The 25,099-nt window shown below is 44.6% G+C and overlaps 1 protein-coding gene across 4 annotated transcripts; it reads left to right on the forward strand.

Moving 5' to 3' along the window:
- On the forward strand, positions 1 to 25,039 carry atat1 (alpha tubulin acetyltransferase 1). Of its 4 annotated transcripts, XM_080484254.1 has the most exons (14): positions 12 to 218; positions 2,182 to 2,242; positions 5,772 to 5,863; positions 5,973 to 6,030; positions 6,139 to 6,252; positions 9,564 to 9,665; positions 13,002 to 13,047; positions 13,340 to 13,385; positions 15,956 to 16,030; positions 16,359 to 16,572; positions 19,638 to 19,723; positions 20,776 to 20,830; positions 21,200 to 21,358; positions 23,423 to 25,039. In XM_080484254.1, exons 1-14 carry the CDS (start codon positions 127 to 129, stop codon positions 23,513 to 23,515), a joined length of 1,293 nt encoding a protein of 430 aa, XP_080340380.1. In that variant the 5' UTR covers positions 12 to 126; the 3' UTR covers positions 23,516 to 25,039. The 4 variants fall into 4 exon arrangements, with proteins under 4 accessions (XP_080340379.1, XP_080340380.1, XP_080340382.1 ...); XM_080484253.1 differs by lacking the exon at positions 23,423 to 25,039 and having other exon boundaries at positions 1 to 218; positions 21,200 to 21,607; XM_080484256.1 differs by lacking the exon at positions 13,340 to 13,385 and having other exon boundaries at positions 23,423 to 23,508.
- Positions 25,040 to 25,099: the final 60 nt, after the last annotated feature.

The raw sequence follows: 25,099 nt of genomic DNA on the forward strand, positions 1-25,099 counted from the left end.
GAACCCAAGAAGAAGAAGCTCAGTCAGCTAGCAGCTCGCAGCTAGCGCGGTGCTGTTCTCTGGTTCCGGATCAGGGTCGAGGTCTGGATCTTTATCAGAGTCTGAGGGTCTGGGTCTGAGCTCGTCATGGACTTCCCCTTCGATATTCAAATCTTGTTCTCGGAGCGGGTCTCGGTTCTGGACCACACTCTGATAGCAGGCCGCAGATCAGCAGAAAGGTAAGAGCTGTTGTTTCTTTATGTCATTCAGAGCTCCTGTTATGTTTACCTCACCTCAGTTTACCTCACAGTTACTCAGTTTACCTCACAGTTACTCAGTTTACCTCACAGTTTACCTCACAGTTACTCAGTTTACCTCACAGTTACTCAGTTTACCTCACGGTTACTCAGTTTACCTCACAGTTACTCAGTTTACCTCACAGTTACTCAGTTTACCTCACAGTTACTCAGTTTACCTCACAGTTACTCAGTTTACCTCACAGTTACTCAGTTTACCTCACAGTTACTCAGTTTACCTCACAGTTACTCAGTTTACCTCACAGTTACTCAGTTTACCTCACGGTTACTCAGTTTACCTCACAGTTACTCAGTTTACCTCACCTCAGTTTACCTCACAGTTACTCAGTTTACCTCACAGTTACTCAGTTTACCTCACGGTTACTCAGTTTACCTCAGTTACTCAGTTTACCTCACGTCAGTTTACCTCACGTCAGTTTACCCCACAGTTACTCAGTTTATCAGTTTACCTCACAGTTACTCAGTTTACCCCACAGTTACTCAGTTTACCTCACGTCAGTTTACCTCACGTCAGTTTACCCCACAGTTACTCAGTTTACCCCACAGTTACCTAGTTTACCTCACAGTTACTCAGTTTACCTCACGGTTACTCAGTTACTCAGTTTACCCCACAGTTACTCAGTTTACCCCACAGTTACTCAGTTTACCTCACAGTAACTCAGTTTACCCCACAGTTACTCAGTTTACCTCACAGTTACTCAGTTTACCTCACGTCAGTTTACCCCACAGTTACTCAGTTTACCTCACAGTAACTCAGTTTACCCCACAGTAACTCAGTTTACCCCACAGTAACTCAGTTTACCCCACAGTTACTCAGTTTACCACAGTTACTCAGTTTACCTCACAGTTACTCAGTTACTCAGTTTACCCCACAGTAACTCAGTTTACCCCACAGTTACTCAGTTTACCCCAGTTACTCATTTTATTCCACAGTTGTCATTTTGCCCTGCAGTTAGCCATTTGGTTAGTTATTTTACCCCACAGTTACTCAGTTTACCTCACAGTAACTCAGTTTACCCCACAGTTACTCAGTTTATCAGTTTACCCCACAGTTACTCAGTTTACCCCACAGTTACTCAGTTTACCCCACAGTTACTCAGTTTACCTCACAGTAACTCAGTTTACCCCACAGTTACTCAGTTTACCTCACGTCAGTTTACCCCACAGTTACTCAGTTTACCCCACAGTTACTCAGTTTACCCCACAGTTACTCAGTTTACCTCACAGTTACTCAGTTTACCTCACGGTTACTCAGTTACTCAGTTTACCTCACAGTTACTCAGTTTACCCCACAGTTACTCAGTTTACCTCACGTCAGTTTACCCCACAGTTACTCAGTTTACCTCACAGTAACTCAGTTTACCCCACAGTTACTCAGTTTACCTCACAGTTACTCAGTTTACCTCACGTCAGTTTACCCCACAGTTACTCAGTTTACCTCACAGTAACTCAGTTTACCCCACAGTAACTCAGTTTACCTCACAGTAACTCAGTTTACCTCACAGTTACTCAGTTTACCCCACAGTTACAGCCCCTTTACTCCACCGTTATTCTGTTCAGATGTGGAATTGTGGAGTTTTTCACAGTAAAAGTTCCTTGAATGACCATTTTGAATTTGTCATGTAATAAATACAATAAAATTGAATCGAATTTTTTTTTAATCCGAATTTGAATTAATTCTGATCCGGATCACTCTGAAGTCAGGTTCACCTGGGCAGGTGAGCGTTTCCTCTCAGGACACCTACAGGACCGTTGAAGTCACTAACTAACTTCACCCAGGTCTTTAGAGTATCGCTCGGCTGCCCGGTGGGACCTGTCCTCACCATGTGAGCTCCAGCTCCAGCCTCTGCTGTCTATAATGCGTCTGTGCTGTTTTCCTGTGCAGGCCAGACCTGCAGGCCCACATTGCCACCGTCATTGATGAACTCGGGAAAGCATCAGCAAAGGTGAGTCAGTGTAAGGCAGTGGTCTCAAACTTATGGCTCATGGGCCAGAACCACACCAGGACAGGGTCTGAGTGGATCCACCGGCTGACATCCCACAGAGAGCCACTTATTAAGTGTGTGCACTCTGGACTTTCCCTGTGTCGAGTGAAGGGCTGAGCGATTTACATTAGTTTGAGATTTTCCTAAGATCCAATATTGAAAAATGTAATATAATTTAATCGATTTAGCTTTGGGATAAAATATTGGTTTTAACAGTCACTACTTTTCCTTATTTGTCACCTGCAAGCTGTTCTCACCTCCCCTCCCTTCATGCTTGTCCCACTAACATCTACACTCACTGGCCGCTTTATTAGGTCCACCTGTCCAACTGCTCGTTAACGCAGATTTCTAATCAGCCAATCACGTGGCAGCACCTCACTGCCTTTAGGCATGTAGACCTGGTCCAGACGACCTGCTGCAGGTCAAACCAGCATCAGGATGGGGAAGAAAGGAGATCTAAGTGACTTTGAACGTGACATGGTTGTTGGTGCCAGACGGGCTGGTCTGAGTATTTCAGAATCTGCTGATCTACTGGGATTTTCACCCACAACCATCTCTAGTGTTTACAGAGAATGGTCCGAAAAGAGAAAATGTCCAGTGAGCAGCGGTTCTGTGGGCCAAATGTCTTGTTGATGCCAGAGGTCAGAGGAGAATGTCCAGACTGGTTGGAGCTGATAGAGCGGCAGCAGGAACTCCAATAACTACTGGTTACACCCGAGGTCTGCAGGAGAACGTCTCTGAATGCACAACACCTGGAACCTTGAGGGGGAGGGGCTACAGCAGCAGAAGACCACCCCGGGTGCTACTCCTGTCAGCTAAGAACAGGAAACTGAGGCTCCAACCCCCACAGGCTCACCAACACTGGACTATAGAAGACTGGAAAAACGTTGCCTGGTCTGATGAGTCTCCAGTTCTGCTGCGACATTCGGATGGTCGGGTCAGAATCTGGTGTCAACAACATGAAAGCAATGATCCATCCTGCCTGGTATCAAGGGTTCAGGCTGCTTGTGGTGGTGTCATGGTGTGGGGGAGATTTCCTTGGCACACTTTGGGCCCCCCAGTACCAACTGAGCATGGTGTCAAGGCCCCAGCCTCCCTGAGTATTGTTGCTGACCATGTCCGTCCCTTTATAACCACAGTGGACCCGTCTTCTGAGGGCGACTTCCAGCAGGATAACGCTCCATGTCATAAAGCACCAATCATCTCAGACTGGTTCCTTCAACATGACAATGAGTTCACTGGACTCAAACGGCCTCCACAGTCACCAGGTCTCAATCCAGTAGAACCTTTGGGATGTGGTGGAACGGGAGACTCACATCCTGGATGTACAGCCGACAAACCTGCAGCCACTGCGTGACGCCATCATGTCAATATGGACCAACGTCTCTGAGGAACGTCTCCGGTACCTTGTTGAATCTAGGCCACATTAAGGCAGTTCTGAAGGCAAAAGGGGTCCAACCCGGTACTAGCAAGGTGTACCTAATAAAGTGGCCGGTGAGTGTAGTTTGCAGACAGACACGACATAGTGTCTGTCTTTTAAGATTACTTAAAAGTTGAAACGGAGGAAATGGAGACTTCGTCCCTCTGACATTAAGCAGAAAAATGAATTCTGCAGTGAGAGCAAAAAACCTGTTTTGAGCACAAGTTTAAGCACAATAAAGTTATTCTAGCCCCTCCGGAGCTGTGCCCCCCCAGGAGGGAGCGTGTCCTTAATGTTTTCTGTCATTGCACCCAGCTCTGCCTCAGAAAAAGCTTTTGAATGGGCAGGGAGACACATGAACTGACCTGGGGGAATCTTACTTTAATCACTTTTATTTTGTGGAGCTGGTGATTAGCTAGTGTGTTTCAGTTTGTTAGTGATTTTGACCCAACATTGTCTTTGTGGTAAATATTGAATTGGATCATATATTGCCATTTTGAGAAAAAAATATTTAAATTAGAACTTTGGGCCATACCGCCCAGGTGAAGATATATTTTTAGAATTGGCTGACATACTTATCAAATAAAACTGAGTTTGTGAAAACAGGCACAATACCTGAGGACTTACAGGCTTTTAACATACACCTGAAGAGAAACAGGTAACAAATGTAAAAAAATAAAAGAAATCATAACAGTCAAAATGCACAAAGATGGAATTGTACCTCTTTTTTAAGAACAATGAGTAATTTGGAGTTGCTCAGTAGGCTGTGATTGAAGTGCTCCGGCTGGGATGGAACCAGGATTTTAGTGGCCCCTGAAAATTTATTACAGCCTCATATAATAAAATCAACAATATTGATAGGAAAGCACCAGTCCACATGTTTTCCCTTCCGATCTGATCCCGATTCCTGCAGCAGCAGGGAAACACTGTGGGCACTGTGGACCATGAAGACGAGGCTTCATGGTTCAGAAATCTCTGCAGGTTGGATCGAAAATTTCCAATCTGTGAATTACGTTGATATCGGAACCCGATACCTACGCTAGATCTGTTCGGCCCAATCCTTAAGTTTTGGTAATAATAATATTAAAGCAAACAGAGCTCTGGTATCGGAATAGTATCGGTATTGGCAGATAGCCAAATTCAGGAAAGTGGAAAAAATGTGGATCGGTGCATCCCTTTTTAAAAACCCAACCAAAATCCGTAGCTGTCCTGGCAAACACTGTTTTACCGAGTTTTCCTTAAAGTTTAAACTATTATACTATTTGTTTGTCTTAATTTAACATCGGCTGCTACTCACGGTTTGTGGCAGAAGTCACCAGTTAACAGGGGCACCAGTGAAACTGAAACACCAGACAGTGAAGCACAATCGTAACATCCACATTTTGTAATATTAATACTACATGTATAAAAATATGTAATATTAAATTTATTATTTGAGCTGATATCCATGTTCGCTGTGCATCATATCGGGGTGATTATTCGTGTACAACGGGGAAAAGCTCAGATGACTCTGCCCACGCCGTGGTAGTACTATATTGGAATGGAAAACGACTGAGGCTGAGTTGAATAGAGGCGAGGAGAGTCGATTGGGGCTGAGTAGGTCTCAGGTCAGAAAAGAACTCCACTCAAATAGAAAACCATACACACCCCAAACAATAGATAAAATGGCTTATCAAGTTCGCAATAATTTAGTTTTTCCTAATTTCTACCTCGGGTTGCTCCTCACGAGTCTACACTCTGTGTGTGAATTAGCGGCCCCGCCCCCCTCCACAGAGACAAAGATTCTAGATCATTCACAAGTGTTCAGTCTTGTGTTCACTCCCTTCATTCCGCTATGAAACCAATGTCCTGAGACGATCACACAGTGAAGCCTCATGTCATCCAGGCTGTTTGGAAATGGGCACACTGCATGTGTGTTTATTTTCCCTCGTGGTAATATGGCCGTATAAAGAGCAACATTTTGTTCATTTCATTTATCGTGCAATTAATTGATTTACTGATTATCTTCCCACACCTAGTGGGAAGTGAGCCAGAGCATGTCCCATGTCTTACAGAGTTTTTCTCCCGCAGGCCCAGCAGCTCTCTGCTCCCATAACAAGTGCCTCCAAGTTGCAGGCACAGAGGCATCAGCTGTACTTGCTGAAGGATGCAGAGAGTAGTGGGTACGTCACACCTGTAACTCCTCACATGCTCCTCTTTGTACTGTCACCACTAACCTGTGTTTAAGGAGGCTCATCTGACCTGCTCACTGTTAATCTGTGCTGCTTACAGAGGACGGGGCATGGTTGTGGGGTTCCTGAAGGTCGGCTACAAGAAGTTATTTCTGCTTGTGAGTCACTGCTTTCTTTCTGTCCTGACGTGTGTTGAGTGCTGCTATAATCAGCCAGCTGTCTATGCCTGTTTGGACCTGCTCAGGTTTGCTTGTTTACCTCCACAGGACCGGCATGGCGTGCACGTGGAAGCTGAGCCGCTCTGTGTGTTAGACTTCTACGTAGCAGAGAACTTGCAGCGACACGGCTATGGGCTGGAGCTGTTCGAGTTCATGTTGCAGGTGAAGCATTTCTCACTAATGACAAGAAAACGCTGCTGCTTCAAAGATCTTTGAGTCAAACTGTGACTGTCCATCCAACTGTGTGCACCGTTGTTATGCATTTAGATAATTGACATTTTGAATTCAAATATATTTATTTGATTCTTGTCGTTCAGCTCTTCTCCTGCTGTCCGGCAGGGAGGAAAGCTCCTTATGCAGCAAACAGCAGATCAGAGTATTCGGTATTCTTGAAGCGAGTGGGCGGGGTATGGGGCCATTATTGTAGCAAAAGTATTTGTCAATGCATATAGAGAGTTGTCTGTCTGTATTTCAATCTGTCTGTCCAAAGTGAGAGTTGTCAATGAGAAGCCTGCAGAAGCAAAGCAGGGTCAAGGAGAACATCTGGCATCATCGTCATACCTTTTCCATAATATAACAGCAAACACATATCAGAATGTTAAAATATCATTTAAAAGTCTAGATCATGCCTCTGTTAAATAGCTCTAATAATTTAGCAGACTAGATGAGGCTTCTTAATCACCATGTTTATGTTCATCATATGTTATAGCTAACGGTTAGCTCACTGAACTACGTCTTTCCTTACCTTGATAGTTGTGGAGATATTCTTCATGGAAGAACTTATACCCCTTTTCAAGTTTATTTGTTTTTGTATTCGCCGCTACAAAGGCCTTCGCATCAGCAAATGAAAAAGCTGGAAAGTTGAGGAGCGTTGGTGAAAAGATAAGGTCCATTTTCAATGGGACCGGCACAAACGGGTGATAGGGAGGAACCTCCTGCAGGATCTGAACTCGAGCAGTGAGTTGTTATTGTCCATTACAAACACCATGTTGGAACTAAAGGATGCTCATAAGTGTACTTAGTACCAGAGGTCCTTGGGTCGACTATTGACTGAAGTGCATAGTGAGGATATGTTGAGAAAAGCTGGCAGAGGACTCTGTCCGAAACGATTTCAGCTTTCACCTCCATGAGAACTTCTCCCATGTACCAGAGGAGGCTGGGGACATGGAGTCTAAGTGGACCCCTTTCAAAACGACATTTATGGAAGCGTCTGTGCACAGTTATGGCCGGGAGATCATTGGTTCCTGGCATGGAAGCAACCCAAGGATACACTGATGGACAGCAGCGGTCTGAGAAGTTGTCAAGCTGAAAAACCAGGCCATTGGTGTTTGGTTGGCTCTGGGGGCTACAGCTGTAACGTGAGCTCAAGCAAAGTTTGTGACATGGAAAAAGTTCAGAGAGGCCATGGAGAGGGACTTTTGGTTGGCCCCTGGGACACCGTCCAGTGGCTCACAGGGGGTCGCATCGGTCTTTGTGTTTGTCTCTGTGTTCAACAAGAGAGCATTCTTGACCTTGAATGAGGATTATCCTCCTCCGGGGTAGGGAAAGGTTTACTGATCTCCCGAGCCCTGGGGACATGCCTCACGGGGGACAGAACTTTGGCCTTTTGGGGTCATCCGTTTCCCTGGTGGAGGTCACCACGTTAGTTAAATAAAATTCCTTGGTTGGTAAGGAGAGAATGCTTTCTGATCAGGTAACTCATGTGAGATGTTTTACTGCACAGGATTAAATCCTTTTTGAAAGAAGCCGTGGAAACACACCCGAGCTGTGTCAGGTAAAGCCTGCCGACACTTCGTAACATAAACTCATCAGCTGACACATTTTGGAAGTAAATGTGTCCTTGTTGTGACATTGACCACCTTGAGTTAGGAATGAGTACTGAATTCGGTACTTATTCCTAACTCTAGGTGGTCAATAGAAAAGCATCAACCTCTGGAGTGGTTATTTCGGTACGATCAACAATTCTTGCAGTGGAAACGCACGAAAACCCAAATTGTACAGGAGGCTTTTCCATCGCCCTTCCGTTGGGGTACTCAGGATAATTGAACTGGTCCGAATTTGAGGAGCCGTCTGCTGATTGGTCAGTGATTTAAGACACGCTCACAATATTTCAATCTGTCGGCTGTATGAATCCTCTGTTGTTAAATTCAGCTTTGCACTGGTTGCTTTTTTTTTTTTGCGGCTGTAACCAAACCAGGATCGGAATTTGACTTGCACTACCAAGTCGCTCGTAGCGGTACGCTGCGCCGGTGCTCCATTGTGTGGGCTGGCGCAGCGTAGCGGTACGCTGCGCCGGTGCTCCATTGTGTGGGCTGGCGCAGCGTAGCGGTACGCTGCGCCGGTGCTCCATTGTGTGGGCTGGCGCAGCGTAGAGGTACGCTGCGCCGGTGCTCCATTGTGTGGGCTGGCGCATGTCCGCACACACTGGCCAGCTCCGGAGCTCCAGGGCCCCGACGCTGGCGTTCCGGAACCTGCCAGTGTGTGCCGACACGGTGCGCCGGTCAGCGGCTTGAGACACGACGTGATGCGTCCACACAGGGTGCGGCGGGGAACCGGAGCTGCTTGGAGCCCCGAGCCCCGGTGTCTGTCTTCGCATCACGTCCGCGCTCTCGGTCCCAACGTGGAAGTTGAGGCTATCGCGTCGCCGGTGAAACGGGGCTGTCGCATCGCGTCACCGGCAACGCTTCTCGCATCGCAGGAACAGCGCCGACCATCTTTGTGCCGCCCGAGTGCGCTCCGTTGTCACCTGGCTGGGCGGTGTTCGCTCTCTTTACACCAACGCAGAAATTGCGGTTGTCAAACCGTCGGTGATGTGAGGCTGTCACCGGTGTCACGTCCTGCGCCACGGGGCCAGGGCCGGCGTTCGCTGTCTTGGAACCAACATGGAAGTTGTGGCTGCAGCTCTGTGGCTTCAAAAAAAGGTTAACAAAACAACTAGTGCAAAGCAGAGTATGTAAACAACAACAGAGGATTCAGAAGGTCCAGATCGGCCGTCCCGGCTGAGATTACTGTTGCAACGTCACGTATCTGCAGAGCTGACAACCCCGCCGACATTTTAACCGTACTCTCTGCAGTGAAAACACGCAACAGATTTAGGTCTGGGTTCAGTTTGCCATACTGCTCCGTTCCATCCCGGCACATTTTGTGCAGTGGCAACAGGGCTTATAGGTGCTGACTGATTTCCGTCAGTACTTCCGGGTACCGATTCATGTAAAATCAAACTGTATCATTTTTCGGTACCTAAACTAATCTTTGTAACTGTGCTGGACACAGTTGAGATTTTATTATTAAACAAATGAGCATTTATTACCACATATACACACCCAATAGAACCAAAAATTGGTACCGTTGACAACTGGTATCGATTCCCAGGTACCGGATATCTGTACCGTATCGGTTCAAATGTAAAAGGTACGTATCCCTACCTGAAGTACTGATCATTTACTAACTGTATTTAACTTCCTGTCCTCCAGCACAAGAACTTAAAGCCCGTACAGATGGCATATGACCGGCCTTCGCCCAAGTTCCTGTCTTTCCTGGCGAAGCATTTCTGTCTAATGGAGAGTGTCCCTCAGGTACGTGCTGATATTATGACACTCTGGTACGCATTAAACCAGGGCTCTTAAACAGCTCCATTAGTTACCTCAGCCATTACACAGACCCTCAATTAAAGGCTATTTAACTCAAATTTAAGAAAACTGTTAGTGTGATTAGTACTCCATTTGATTTAGTGTAAATCTGTACTATGAAAGCATCTACATTTGATTATCTTTTCAAAAACCTGAGCAGCTTAATGAACAAGGAGTGTGATTCCAACCTGAGGGTGTTTTTACTGATGAGAGATGGAAAACATAGTCACATTTCCACAAAACTTATTCCGGCATCCCAAAATATAAAACCTAAAAATTTGACCTTTTTAAATCTGATGGAAGCGGATCTGTGTTCGGTCTGTTACAGTGATCTTCAGTAGGGATGGGAATCAAAAACCGGTTCTGACTGAGAACCAGTTCCAATTGATCCATTCCATGGCAATTGTACACCTTATATGTGTTCGATTCTTCTTAACGATTCATTCCCAGCACGACGTCAAGTCGCGTTGCGGTGCGTTACGTCACACTGCGACGCAGAACCTCCTTCAACCAGGAGAAAACATGGAGAGGAAGAAGGTCTAAAGTGGGAGACGATAAACGTCAAAATAATCCCATACGTTAATACATGTTCCTCTCACCACGTCCTGAATCCACAGAGTCCACAGCCTCTCGCCTCACAGCCACAAGGTCCAAGTTAAAACAAAAAAAAGGTCTCGGTGCAAATCCCGGCAGGAGCTTTTCTGTATGGAGTTTTCATGTTCTCTCCGTGTTCTCTCCGTGTTCTCTCCGTGTTCTCTCCGTGTTCTCTCCTACTAATGAGGGACTTTTAATAAATGAACTCTGCCGTCAATCTGTCCCGTGTAGTGAATGTCTGCTCCAACGAGCCGACAGCGTAGACATATGCTAGTAGATCTTCACTATATGTGTGAGCCCCCAGTGGTCACAGTATTAAACGCTCTACTAGAGTATGTCTACTGTGTAGACATACACAATCTAGTAGGGGGCTACTACTGTATGTATGTATTAGATCATTCTGTGATGAAAATCCCCTCAAAGCACCAACACAATATGAAAACAGCATTTCCTGCAGACCGAGAGAACGTTCCTCCTGCTACGTCACTTCCTCATTCCTCTCCAGGCTCCGCCTCCCAGAGAGGGTTATCTTGTCAACAGCGCAAAATTTGAAGAAGTGTAAATTCCAGGGGGCATCCAATGAAGGCAAATACACATTTGACTGTTCTTTTTTAAGGGAAAAATTATAATTCAAGTTTCATCTTAGGAAAAAATTAAATAGTTCCTTTTGGTGCAGAAGATTGTGAAACTACTTTTTTTCCCCCTCAAAACAATACTCAGGAATCGTTAGAAGAATTGATAAAATCTTATCAATTCCCACCCCTAGTAATCTACCTGTTAATTCTCCTTTAAAAAAAAAAATAATAATAATAATAGTAGAAAAAATAAATAAATAAATAAATAGATAAGAGAATCGATAAAGAATTGAATCGTTAAACAAAATGGAATCGGAATTGGAAAAATCTGATCAATTCCCATCCCTAATCTTCAGTGACTACATTACAATTATTCATGAAGAAAAAATACATTTAATGTTTCTGCTGTCTCTAACCTTGTGGGGGGCCAGTGCTCACGCCATATGTTTGACGTTATTTAGCCTTGTCATTCGTCCGGGGACTTCAGCAAAATGATGTTCATTGCAGATTTGTGATGGTTATTTTTAAGCATTGCACCCTTTATTTTGGTTGTTTTTAGAGACTTATTTCTATTTTAATACATTTGGTTGGAAACAGAATTGTCACAGTTTTCATTTGAGAAGAAAAAGCCTGCTGCAGCACTGAAACAGGTCACAATATAATGCAGTTCCAGAATTAATACCAGGAGATATCTCTTAAAGTCAAACTGAAGCAGACTCACCAACTCTCACATCTACAGTGAAACACAATCAACTCTTAGGTGAAGTGTTACACTTGGTTTATCACTGATTTAAAATGATGAAGGATGATGTGACAATTGGAGACGAAATTTTGGATATTTTCCAAAAAGCCAACAACAGTGGCACCTCCAAAAAAATATGATATCAGGACTATATGGTGCCCTGCAGAATTTGAAAGGAGGTCATACTCTGCACATTAAAACAAGATGGGAAGCAGAGGCCAACGTCACGACAACGGTGGAACAATGGAACAGAATCTGCAAAACCACAACGGTTGACATGAGTTCTCCCTCCTGGAGGGAATCCAGCTGGAAGAGCTGGGCCCGGTTCCTCTGGACTCCAGCACAGGAAGCTCAGTGCTCTGGTCAGACTGGCCAACCACTTACACATCTTGTGGGATTGTCCATCTGTGGCTCCATTTAGGAGAAATGTCCATGGCATCCTGGAGGCTGTTTTTAAATTTAAGATCAGTTTGGACTTTAAAATCATGGACCTCAACGACATGGAGGAACTTTAATGTGGAAAGAGGGATAAATGTTGAGACGACAGTAAATCACAAACAGGAAGGCTCTGATCAGAAAATGGCTGAAAAGAGACATACCTAGTATAAATGACTGGATTGATGTTGTTTACTATATATACTATATGAAGAGAATCACATTTAAATTAAGAAAATGTATATATTTGCTGAAATTTGTTGAAAATGGCTCATCTATGTTTTAACTGTCAGGCCTGATTTTGTGTAGTAACAACATGCCCCCATGGGGGGGCGCACCCTCAAACTCTACTTTAAAAGAGAATTAATATGGTCACATGAGCATAGTGATGTTTGTGTGAGATGTTACTTCAGAGATAAATCTTTCCCTGCTGTTTGTTCCATTATTGTTTATTTCTGTTCACTTTCTGAAAAAACAACAATAGAAAGTAAAATAAGATAGTATAGTAATTGTATTATTTCACAATAGTATTTTCACGTGTCATTGATGTGTTTTCATGTGTTAATACATTCATACAGTTACAGCACATAGGGGGATGTGCTTTACAAGAATCAACTCTTTGTGTCTCTTTTTAAACTGACTTATGTTTGATATTCCTTTGACCTCCACACACAATTTGTTCCATAATTTTACTCCACAGGTATTCACAGACAAGAAGATTTGACAGATGATATTAAACAATTAATGACATACTTTGCCTGCAGTCCTTTCTGGTGCCACTGGCCCCAAATGACCAGTCAACCCTGGTTGCTTGGAAGGTTTTTGATCGGTGTGGTAACTGTTATATGTCCTTTCATGGACATTTCAGGGCGTTCAAACACTCTTTTCATCCTGAACTTTCTTTAATGATTGTTTCTGTGATCTGTATCTCTCCAGGTCAATAACTTTGTGGTGTTTGAGGGTTTCTTCGTCACCAGAGCAGGTGAGTTTGTTGGCTTTGTTCTGGACGTTTGAATGAACATTGAGTCAACTCTCCGTTTTTGTAGGAGAAATTAGTTTTATCCCAGAGTGTCCAGACTGTGACGACATGTTGTCCCTTTCAGTCGTGTAACATTTTGCATCTGATATGAACTCTTGTGTTTGAGCATCATGAGTTTTTTTGTTCCCCATGATTCTGTGTAGGGACATATTCACCTTCATCAGAGATATGAGTGTAAACAGGACACTGGCCCACTGCTTATATTCCAGTTCTGTTGTTTCACAAACTCCCCCAGGCTCACCCTGCTCTCCTCTGATGGATCAGAGGATGTACGGCTTTTTGTAAGGACGCTTCTCTTTTCTTTTCTCAGACAGACCAAGCATCTTGTCCCCTTACCTTTACCCCATAGATAGTTCCATATCATGTATGCTTCTGCTGCCATTCATTCCCTCTCCTTTCTTTCTTACGGTGGTCTGGAAGTACAAAACACTACAAAATTCAGAAAACAATATGAATTCACAGTCACAATGAAAAAGGTTTGTACCTGCTGGCAGCAGGGTCGTCACTGATTGGACATGCTGTCTTTTTAACAGGAAGTCCATACCGCCCACTGAAGCACGGTCTGCAGCTGAGAGACTTCCATATTTAGGACAGAGTCCATTTGAACCCCGACCAGCACATAAAGCAAGTCCGGAGAGTTGGATCATGTTTTATTTACTAGTTTTGCTGGCTTTAAAAAAAATAAAAAGTAGATTTGCCATTATTAGGGGACCAAGCAGTAATGTTGCGTGGCAGCACACTTTTGTCCAATTCCTCATCTTGTGGTGAGGGTCCTCCTTTTAACCCTTTTGTATTATTTGTTGTCTTTTTGGCTTTGACCAGTTTGACCACTCCAGTGTGACACTGTACTGAACTCAAGATCTCAAGGGGCCAAACCTGGTAACAATAAACCCATCCACATTTGTGATACTGCCATTTTTATTTACAGTGAACAGAACTTGTGGTATTTTTAGGTCACATTTGAAATGTTCTGTAACTTTTCACAATAAATAAAAACAAAACACTAAATTCTGCTGTATCAGGTGAGGGATGGCGTCATGTTTCCTGTAGCAGTAGTCTGTAGTTAGTTCATAGCTGTTACTCATATTTCTAGTCCAGCAATGTCCTTTGGGGTAATTTTAAGTTGTGAGGAGGACTCCCGATCATGCCGCTGCTCATGTTTGGAAGTAGTATTAACTTCCTGTTAAAAGACGGACAAGCTTCTGTACAATTAGAGATGAGTTTGTCGTTGACAGAACATCCAATCAGTGGCCATCAGCAAGTACCTAACGTTTCTTTGCGTCTGTGAATTTTGCCGTATGGTTTGGATTCAGTATTTTTCTTTTTATTAGCAGCTGGATTAGCTGTTTTGGAATTAAGACATATGGTCGGATTATCATAGGATAGACTCTTAATTTTGGTATACCGGTAAGTAAAAGATATGCTAAACTGTGCTCGGGAGGGGCGGGAGCCCAGCGACGAGCGTTTGCTCAGGGTGACTGCATCACTTGACGCCCTGTAGGTTTTCTCAATTTTGTAGCATTTCTGGAGTTTTGTAGTGTTTTCTGCACATTTAGTTTTGTTTTCTGAATTTTGGTGTGTTTAGTGCTTTTGTTGTAGTGTTTTGTACTTCCAGGCCACCGTACTTTCTTCCTCTCTTGTGTTTATCCTCCTCTGAACGTAAATGTCTCTATATGTCTTGCGCTGTTTTTCCTGACATATATTGCACGTACTGTTTCCAGTAGCCACACAGACTGACAGGACGTGACCTGCCCATGTTCTCAGTGTGCTGACTTCACAAAATCACTCCAGTGTGAAAACTGTACACAACAAGCCCGAGTTAACTCCATCGGTGGCCTCTTCACCAGCCTTTACTTGACAGAAACATGTAAAAAGAATCATAGATCAAAAACATGTTTCCCATTTAATGAAACCCTTTATCACATTCAATCATAAGTGGTATTACCGGAATATTTTCAGGAGGCAGAGTCTCTCAGAAGATCACCAATCTGAGACAAACTGCCAAGAAATAGAAACAAAATCTGTGACTGTTCCGACGCCTACACTCTGGATTCACAGAAACACAAAAGATTTAAGACAGTACTGGAAACCACTGTCTGGGGACACTTTTATGATACCACATGACAAAGATTAAGTCCTTTTTATTTTGCTCTCCACCCTTTTATTTTGTTGTCCGAGGTTGGAATTCTTTCTGCCGTCTAATTGAAAAAAGCTTTCATGGAATATTTCTGACTTTTCAATCAAATATGTTATCTGTGTTTTTCTTATTGTAAAAATCCTTTCCCCGTACTGCTTTATCCAACTTGAAGTGATTGTGAATGGAGGCAGCTTACGCCCAGTGTTCCCAGACAGTGGTTCACTCCAGTTTTCTTTGGTTTCCAGTCTGATCTTTGTCACATCTTCCTGATTCATTTGCACCAGTGCTTTTTGACTCTGAGCTCAGTCGGACAATAAAAGATCTGTTGACATGACGTGAACACGTTGAAATCCTGACTCTTTATTGTAACACAGATCAATATTCAGACTGAGGCCTCCAGTCATTTTAACCTGAGCTTCACTTCTTTGTAAGATGCACCAAAATGTTTCTATAAAGCACTTTCAGTCTCCACGTCTCTTTCAAAGCAGTGTTTGAATTCTGGATTGTGAGAACTGACCCGGAATGACAGATTTGAGTTTGTTTGGACTTGGAAAGCTTATGTCGGCGGTTTGTGAGGCTTTGTATAGCTGACCTGAACTGCTAATGATCTCACCTTGGCACTGTGTTGGCAGGTGTATCCTCCCCTGTCATGGGGAATATCAAACCAACTGAATATTCTTTCTTTCTTTTTTTTCTTCTTTTCTTTTTTTACAGTGGTCCCATTGAGAAAAGTTTCCCCAAAAAAGCCGGACGGAGAGATCAAGCCCTACTCTCTGATGGAGAGAGAAGGTAAACAGTCAGAAGCTTTGGCAGAATTACTCACACTTTGTTAAAGTGGTGAGATGTGACCATCAGAGAGAGGCTGCTCTCATGGCACCAGACTGAGACAATAGTTCAGGAACAAGGAGAAAGTTTCACTCTCTAAGGAAACACAACCAGCTAACAAATCATCTGAATGTTGTCTTTACCACACTGATTAAGTCCAGTTTGATTTGTTGGAATGTTCTCAATGTATTGGCGATCACAATACACATCATCAAAGAGTAGTTAGAGCAGCTTTTGTACACATGAAGAGCTGATTTCATGTCTTTTTCTTTCTTGTTTTTCCCCACTTCAGTGTTTTGTCGGGAGCAGAAAGCTCTTCCGTGGCCTTTTGCCGCTCCTCGCTCCTCCCCGCGGTCGGCATTCTCCCAGTACTCCCAGTCTGTCAGCGTGGACTCCTCCCCCAGCAGGGCGCTGCCTCGGGTCCCCCTGACTTCCTCAGGTGGGAGCAGCAGGGAACAGAGCCCACAGTCCACTCTGATCGAGCGCTGCCGAGCAAGACGCACCAGGTGAGAGTGAAAATATACTGACAGCTCACCTCCGAGGCTGACAGGGGGCGGAGTCTGTATGCGCACAGCTTGCCTCTAGTCCTCTGACCTCCCGACCGGCTGGTCTGTGCTTCTGCTTATATCTAATTTCCCCATCAAACTGTTGAAAATGACCTGTTCAGAGTATATATGAGGATAGCAACTTTTTAGGGAGTTAGTAAGAATGTTCATGTGATTCATGCGGCCCTGGGCTGAGTTCTTTGTGTGTCACCTGACAGATTGAAACATCCGTGTGTCCCTTTATTTCTTTAACTTGCGTACGGTGTTAAAGACCGAATCACCTGCACCGTTTGCTCCCTTGCAATCACAGAGATAAAGATTATTGTAATTATGTTGGTTTTAAAGCGTGTCAATAACAACAACCGTAGGCGTGGCATCACAGCGTACTTGATTGACTTGCACGTGATTGGTCAGATTTTTCTTTAACTTCTGCATTCCGCCACAAGTCCAAAGTTTCTTGCTTTTACTTGATTTTCCTCATTTGAATATTGGATCATAGGAGCTGCATTCAGAATCTGCTGTGTCTGTGTGAGCTGGACTGGCTCCGCCCACACATGCCCATCTTGGGAAGAGGAGGAAGTACTTCCTCTCGTGGTGCCATGTGCCAGAGCAGAGCTGCCTAATTATGAGAGGAGTCAAAGGGAGGGCCTACCTTGATTGGGATTGGCTAAACCCCCGATGACACTATATAGGGTTTGATCTCTGATTGGCTGCTTGGAGCTGTGTGTGTGTGTGTGTGTGTGTGTGTGTGTGTGTGTGTGTGTGTGTGTGTGTGTGTGTGTGTGTGTGTGTGTGTGTGTGTGTGTGTGTGTGTGTGTGTGTGTGTGTGTGTGTGTGTGTGTGTGTGGGGGGGGGGGGGGGGGGGGGGGTGAGCTGTACATGTACAAAAGAACTTGATTTAATCGATTTATTGAATTTGTTGCTAAAAAATTAACAAATTATTTTGCAAATTATGGAAAAAAAATGCTCCAGGTGTTGATCCCAGAAAGCGACTGCTGTAGGGAGTTAACCCTGAAGCTGTGGAGGAGAAGTTAGTCTCCCTGTCTCCGACCACAGTCTGGAGACTGGAACAGGAAGGGTTAACACTGCTGAAAAGAAACTTTTGACTGCAGTGAGGGTGACATTTTTAAAACAAAAAAAGAGATGAGAATGATGCTGCCCCCTCCTCAAAGGCAAAATATATCCACAGGTACAACCCTGATTTCATTAAGTTGGGCCTTGTGAACTGCGGTAGTGAGTCGAGAGCCAAACACTCTTACATACACAAGATAAACATTTTTGAGATCATCACAGATCTGTCATTTATTTTACAAGGTCTTCGCTTGTTAATCTAAGTGGACTTGGTTTAGTTATTGAAAACTAATCAAACCAAGACTCGGATCAGTTGAAATGAAAGTGGTAATATTTAATTGGGCACTTTGTACTGGGTTGATTGGGCCCCAAGGTCAGAAAGATTGAGGCCCCCTGGTTTTAAGAGTATGGGTGTTGGTGGCAGTTTTGTGCCTATGAAATTTTCGACACCAAACTTTATGTGCTGGACACCAGGCCCAGTCTGAAGACATCCACACTCATACATTTTGAACTACTAGTAATAGCGCCACCTTTAGGTAAGAGGAAGTTTCAGGCATTTCATTTTCACATACCATAACTTTGTGATATCATCCTTGAGATTGGCAGGGATACGAAGCACATCAGGACACACAAAGATGTCATGACACCAATATTCTAAGCCCAACAGGAAGTCCGCCATTTAGCGTTAGGCGTGCAATTTTTATGAAGAAGTCTCTTGGACTTACCCCTTAGGAGGAGTGCTTCATAGCCTGTACATGCTCCACTCAGCGCCATACTTTAGATATATGATCACAATTGGTCCTTCTCACATCCATAGGCCCAAATACAGTGTCAGTCGCAGCGCCACCTGGGGGACATTTGTTCTAGTTGCTGACGAGCAAGGATGCCAGGACCTGGTCAACGCTGCTTGCAGCTTTAATTTCACTTCATTATTTCAACTTTCAGTCAAACCTGGAGACAACAGGACTGAAACATCAAAAACGAAAAAGTCAACACCCTGAAGGGTGTAAACGTGTTGCAAGAGAAAGAGCAGTGTCCCCATGATGCATGTTTTCTATATAACAACTGTTGTAAATGTCTAGCAGTTACTAATGTCTGTCTGGAGTAACGTCTACAACCAGCTCTAAACTCTTTCTCTTCCTGTCCTTCTGCTTCTGTTTGTCCACTCACCTCATTTGTCCTCTTCTCATTTGGTTGTTTATGTCACTGTCCACACGGCGTGCCAACGCCTCATTAGTTCCCTCAATAGATCTGAGCTGGGCTTCCATTGACCAGCCGCTAAAATGGATGATGGTTTAATTGGAAGGAGGAGCTGCTTATGGTTTGTCAGTGGTTCTGGATCCCACAGGGGGAACATGATGGCTCTGTCCTGGCTGCCTTTTTTTTTTTTTTAGAACCCATTAAAATCTCTGTCACCAAACTGCCCAGTGAGATTGACTTTTGTCACACAAACATTCACATGTCAAGTTTCTGCGAATATTGTCATCATCACAAGATCCAGATCCAAAATAAACGTCATTATTTCAACAGCAGACAGAAGTTAGGAGATCAAGCCTCTAGAAGCAGCAAGCTGAAACTCTGCCTTGGAAACAAACAAAAAACAAAACAGGCTCCAGGCACAGCCGGCGTAAACGAGGGACAAGAGAGAAATCACCGTTACTAAGAACTTTTTATGCATCTCAAATCATACTGTTCTCACAATCCTGCACTTTAGGAATCCTGTCTCAGGTCCTATGTTCAGACGGGACAAAACAAAATGGCTTCCAGTTGTATTTTCACCATTTTACATTTCATTTGACACATTTTTTATTTCCTTTTCAGTTGGCTGTATTTTGAGTTGTGTAAAATTTATTGTCTTCATTTGTTCTCCTTTGTTCTGTCTTCTCTGCCACCCCCCCATGTGCCCGTGTCTCTGTTGCCCTGTTTCCTCCCTGCTGGTGGTTTTTCTTCCGCAGTCCTCAGGGCCTTGCTGCCAGAGGCAGCCTGTACAGTCGTCACCTGGACAGCACACTGGTGGCTCTGCTGGACAGACGGCTTCCAGGTGAGCTCGCCTCACTGCCCTCACTGCCCTCACTGACCTCACTGACTCTTCATCCACATCTCACATTGTCTGCACCACTTTACAACTCAGTCACCAACGACCCCCACAAGCTCTCCAGGTCAGCCTGCCTCCTGAGACGGTGGTTCTCATGTCCTCTGGTGAGCGGTGCGCTCTGGCAGATGGACACGTCTCACAGCAAAATCCACAACTAAATATACCAAATTCTCCCGATTCGCCACATTCCTGACAGATTAATGAGAGAAAACTACGATACGCAACGGCGCACAGCAGCCTGCCGCAGCGCACAGCTCCGGTCTGCTGCAGGTCCAGTATGGGTGGGTAATATAAACTAACCTGCTGAAGCTGGTATGGGTTGGTAATATAAACTAACCTGTTCAGTTCAACTGAAGCTTCCTGATCCACTTTGAGCTTTTTCACGCTGCAGCTCAGGTTGTTTTTGTTTAATCTTGACTTTACTTGGCGGGTCGTGAAATAGAAATCTGTGGAAGTCGGAGGAGAGCACGCATTGACGTAATGACGTCAGACGCTCACAGACTCCGGCTCCGACTACGGTGTGGGATGAGGTCCAAACTAGTTAGAGCAGCACATTTCCCTACAAATCCCACTTGATTTCACGTTGATGTGCAGCTGATGGGCCAGCGCGGGCCAGACGGGTGGCTCCCTCCACCTATTGAAGACCCCTGGACTACACCCACAGGGTTTTCTGACCAAGCGTAATGTCAGTATCCAGATGAAGCACAGCTGTACGTCCCACTAAAACCTGGAAGCACAGACAGCACCACGCTGTTAAACACATTTTAAACCTCAATAGGTTTTTTGGGGGGGGGGGGGGGGTTCACAGAAAATCCTCACAGATGAACCAGCCCCAAATGAGGTCTGCACCCTCGGTGTAACTGATGTTTCTTTTGAACGTCAGTCCTTCTGTATAATTCCTCCAAAACAGTAGAAGCCTCTCCAGGAGAGGACTTCCTGAAGCTTTCTGGAGGATGTAGTGTAGAAGTGTCAAACTTGTGTGCCTTGTGCCTCCTCAGGTCTGAGAGCAGAGCGGATTCACTCACATGCAGCAGGACACACAGTCACACACAGGTTGGCCAGTATTCACACACCACTCAGCAGGTATTTACACAGTAATGTCTGCGTTTGTTATTAAGCAAGTTAACAGCATGAAGATGACGAGCAGATGTGTGGCTGAAACCTCAAAACTTTATTCTTCCTTCAAAAGAATAATGTTTTTATTCTTAAGTATCGACGGGCTGGAATCAGTACATGGTACAAACATAAAACTGCTACAGAGGCAGAGTATGGAAGACCTTCAGTGTGTTTTCTTCTTCTCCGGTCAACGTCTCGGATGTGTTTTTTCTCTTTACCGGAGGTGTGGGACATTTTGAGGCGTTTTGGTCACGTGTGCACAACGGTTACCATGCAGTCATTTCTCCTTGCGGTGCTTCTTCTCAGGTCCCTGTGGCCTCCGGGCGCCTCACAGCAGGAGGTCCTCTCCAGCCAGGCCTCCTCGGCTGGCTCACGAACACACAGCTGCTCCTGGACGGTGGCGGGGCGGTGGAGCAGCACCCAGCGGGTGAAGCAGCAGCAGGAACACAGGAGCACCCGCCCCTGGTGACCTCCAGACGTTCAGTGATACTTCACCACTGTGCCCGTGTTCACCTCACCTGGGGGGGTTTCCACACAGCAGGTTATGTGAAAACTCAGAGTATGTTAACCCTGAAATGAGGGAAACTCTTGAGTTCTCGGTTCCAGAAAGAGACTGAATTAAACTCTGAGTCAGTCAACATGGGGTGAACTGAACCTGCTCGCTGGCAGGTTTAGTAGAGGAAACCCTGAGTTTCTACTGGCTCCTCCCACCTGAAGCACTAAATGGATTCTGTTGTTTCAAAACCTGATCGACATCGAGGCAGAAATAATTTGAGATAACTTGCGTCACAAGAAAATCTTCCAGTCCAGATGAGTCCTTTATTTTCTCGTCTCTGTATTAATTCCCCATGTGGGAAATTCTTTCCTGAATGGAGCCGTGCCTCACACCAGAGCACATTCTATGTACAGCATTACCTTTGTTTTGTGAAATGGCAGTTTTCTTCTTAATGTTGGTAAAGCAGCAGTGTGTAGAGCGGTTAGAGAATCACCCTCCCACTGAAACAACTGTTTGGGAGGGTAAAGAAATGTGTGTGTTAATGTTAGTATTTCATTGAGTGTTGATGTACACACCATCATATTTTAAATGGCTCCACTCTAATAAGAATGTCTAAACACTGTTAATGAATCTCCTCAGTAGGATATTAACAGAGGACCAGTTCAAACAACATTTTGTTCGGGGTTTAAATTACTACTTGAAGTAGCTACTGAATGAATATCTTTTTATTTAATAGCCTACATTAATTTAAATCCTGAAATTAAAATCAAAGTGAGGTGTAATCATAACCATCATAATTATTATTTCTACCTCTGCTGCCATCTTAAGTTAAATGTTAAGCCAATGGAGGAGATCATTCAAACTTATATGTTGACTCATGCAGCAACTTTCACCCAGTCAGTCTCTCTCCTCTTCTGCTGCAGCGCTGGGGCTTTTACTGTGAAAGAACTGGGTTTTTAATCTGGGACTTTTACTGAGAAAGAACTGGGTTTTTAATCTGGGACCGTTACTGTGAAAGAACTGGGTTTTTAATCTGGGACCGTTACTGTGAAAGAACTGGGTTTTTAATCTGGGACCGTTACTGTGAAATAACTGGGTTTTTAATCTGGTACTTTTACTGAGAAATAACTGGGTTTTGGGTCTGGGGCTTTTAGTGTGAAATAACTGGGTTTTTAATCTGGTACTTTTACTGTGAAAGAACTGGGTTTTGGGTCTGTTGCCATAGTGACTGGTTGTATCGGGGCTCCATTGATGATGGCTGTTTATTGTGGTTGTTCATGTGTGTAACTCAAGGTTCACATACTCAGAGTTGATTGATCAGCTGTTCTGGAACCGGAAAGTTTTATCTCAGAGTGAGTCGACTCAGAGTTTGTTGACTCTCCTTTCTGGGACCGACGCCCCGCCCCTCCCCACGTGGACAAACGTGGTATTCTGAGCCAAATGTACAGCTTTTCTACCTGCGGAGAGGAAAACCCTCCGTGGAGAACTGCTCCTTCTCAGTGTCACTCAGCTCTGCTCACTGAGTCTGCTCACTGTGAGAAGGTTTTGGTAAACTCCAGCAGGTTAACACTCTTTGAGGCAGCCTCCTCTTTGTTTTGATTTGAACTTGTGTCCATGACATTTTCTTAAGCGTGAATGAAGAGAAAAAGGAGTGAAAACTTGAAGAGAAGCATTGTTACTTTTAGGAGGCGCGTACACGGAGTACACACAGAGTACACACTGGATCAGTCCAAAGATCCAGGCTGAGGTCTGAGTCTCTCCAGTGGACAACATCCTGTCTCCAGCTCACAGCCAGGCTGAAAACTAACAGGACAGTCGTTCTTTGGAAAGTCGGCTCAGGCTTTAAACGCCTGCAGGCCACGATTCTCTGAAACACTGGATGATCCAGGGGAAAGTAACAGGAAAGTCCCATAGACATGAGAAGTTATAAGACAGCCGTTAGAACAGATTTGAATGTAGAATTGAGACAGTGACAGTTAATCCGGGTCTGGATTCGCTGTTCACTTCAACAGACGTGAATCCACTTGTTGCAGACGGATGATCGCAGGAGGCTCCGACCACAGAGTTCCAGTTCCACTGCTGGAAGTAGCCGAAGAGCCCCGACTCCAGGAGAGAGGACATGTTAGTGAAACAAGGTGAAAGGAAAGGAGCTCTGTGCCGTAAAGGGTGAAGAGAACTTCCTCTACGGGACCTTCAGTGTTCCGGGGCTGGCCGGGGAGTCGACCACGCCACTGCCGCTCTATTGAATCTGCTTTTTAAACATCTTGAAGGAAGCAAAGACCAAGCGAGGCTGCGAGTTGGACATTTCTTGAATGCTTTTAACACAATTCAGCTCCACATTTTAATTAGTAAACCTCAACAATTTTAACCAGGATTTGAATGTTTCAGACTGGATTCTAGACGTTGGAACATTCATGAAAAACAGGGTGAATGTATGCATGTCGTGGGAGATGTCATTAACCATTAGTCACCCTGAGAACCATGAACATTCCCTCGGTCCTGTCATCGATGGATCTGCAGTCTGGTGTGGCGATGCTTTTCTTCATCCAGAAGGACGTGAGCATTGATTTTAGTCAGAAGCTCCTCAGCAACAATCAAAGGTCAGACAATAGACACTGTCCACTAATTCCAATCCCTCGGAGCTCCTCTGAATGACCGGCTGAATTTCACTTTTCATTCAGAGAACCTCCACAGAGAGTTCGACGACGACTGTCCTGTTTAAGTTCCAAACTCCGCCTCACTAAATGTTTGATAGTTTCATTTTATCCATCATGTATTGGATCATTCCTGAAGTTTTCTTATCGCTGCTGGTTGGTAACCTCAGCACCACATCATGAAGGGTCATGAGTCCCTAAAGCCGTTTTCCTCCTGAATCCAGGGCGGCAGGAGGAGTCGGACCCCATTTGATTTAATTTGTGGTTCTCACAGGAGGCAGGAACTCACAATATGTACTGTCACTTTAACAACCTTCATCTTAAAGTCCATAGGTGTTGGAGCTGAACTACTTATTTATGATTCTGTTGAGTCACTACTACTGATGTTTCAGCACATTGTGTCTCTCTTGGATTATTAAATGTTCTTTATATACGTCACGTGCATTATTTATGTTTCTATACTTCTGCAACACCTGGGACGGGGGAGTGTACTGACCGGGAACATCAGCCAGCGGTACGAGAACAACGCTGCAGTGACCTACGAGTCCTGCAGCGGGTGCTGAGGTCAGCAAAGTGCACCATGGGTACAATGCTCCACAGCAGGAGGGTGAGAAGGTTCCTCACTGAGCTGCTCACGAGGCTGCGCTCCGGCCATCGCCTCAAGGCCAGAACAGACTCCGGAGCTTTTCCCTTCAAGCCGTGAGGAACAACAGACACGCGGGTGCTGCAGTATTGCTCATCCTCCGTGTCCGTACGTATACTGTCATGTCTTCCTCTTCAGGTGTGTCTTTGCCTGCAGTTTGTTGTCTGGTGAAGTGTCTCTGCATTTCACTTTCATAGCAGCTGGTGTGGGACCAATACAATATAAATGTCTCGTTTCTTTCCACTTAAAGCACAAGTATACTGGAAGGTCCCTCCAGGTAGATAAATTTTATCTGAATAAAGCTCAGAAAGCATTTCTAAGGTCCAGAGCCCCCCCCCCATCATATTACACTAAGCTATAAAAACACAGACAAGAAGGAAAAAAAGTAAAATAATCACACTCATGATGAACGG

The sequence above is a fragment of the Lipophrys pholis genome, assembly GCF_963383615.2.
Source record: "Lipophrys pholis genome assembly, chromosome: 17".
Lineage (NCBI taxonomy): Eukaryota > Metazoa > Chordata > Actinopteri > Blenniiformes > Blenniidae > Lipophrys > Lipophrys pholis.

What these genes read in the sequence shown, in the direction of transcription:
- atat1 (XM_080484253.1), top strand. Translation starts at nt 127, where the DNA reads ATGGACTTCCCCTTCGATATTCAAATCTTGTTCTCGGAGCGGGTCTCG. An exon ending in AAGGATGCAGAGAGTAGTGG is followed by an intron (nt 5,864 to 5,972) that starts GTACGTCACACC and finishes TGCTGCTTACAG; the next exon opens with AGGACGGGGCATGGTTGTGG. An exon ending in TTTCTTCGTCACCAGAGCAG is followed by an intron (nt 13,048 to 13,339) that starts GTGAGTTTGTTG and finishes AAACTCCCCCAG; the next exon opens with GCTCACCCTGCTCTCCTCTG.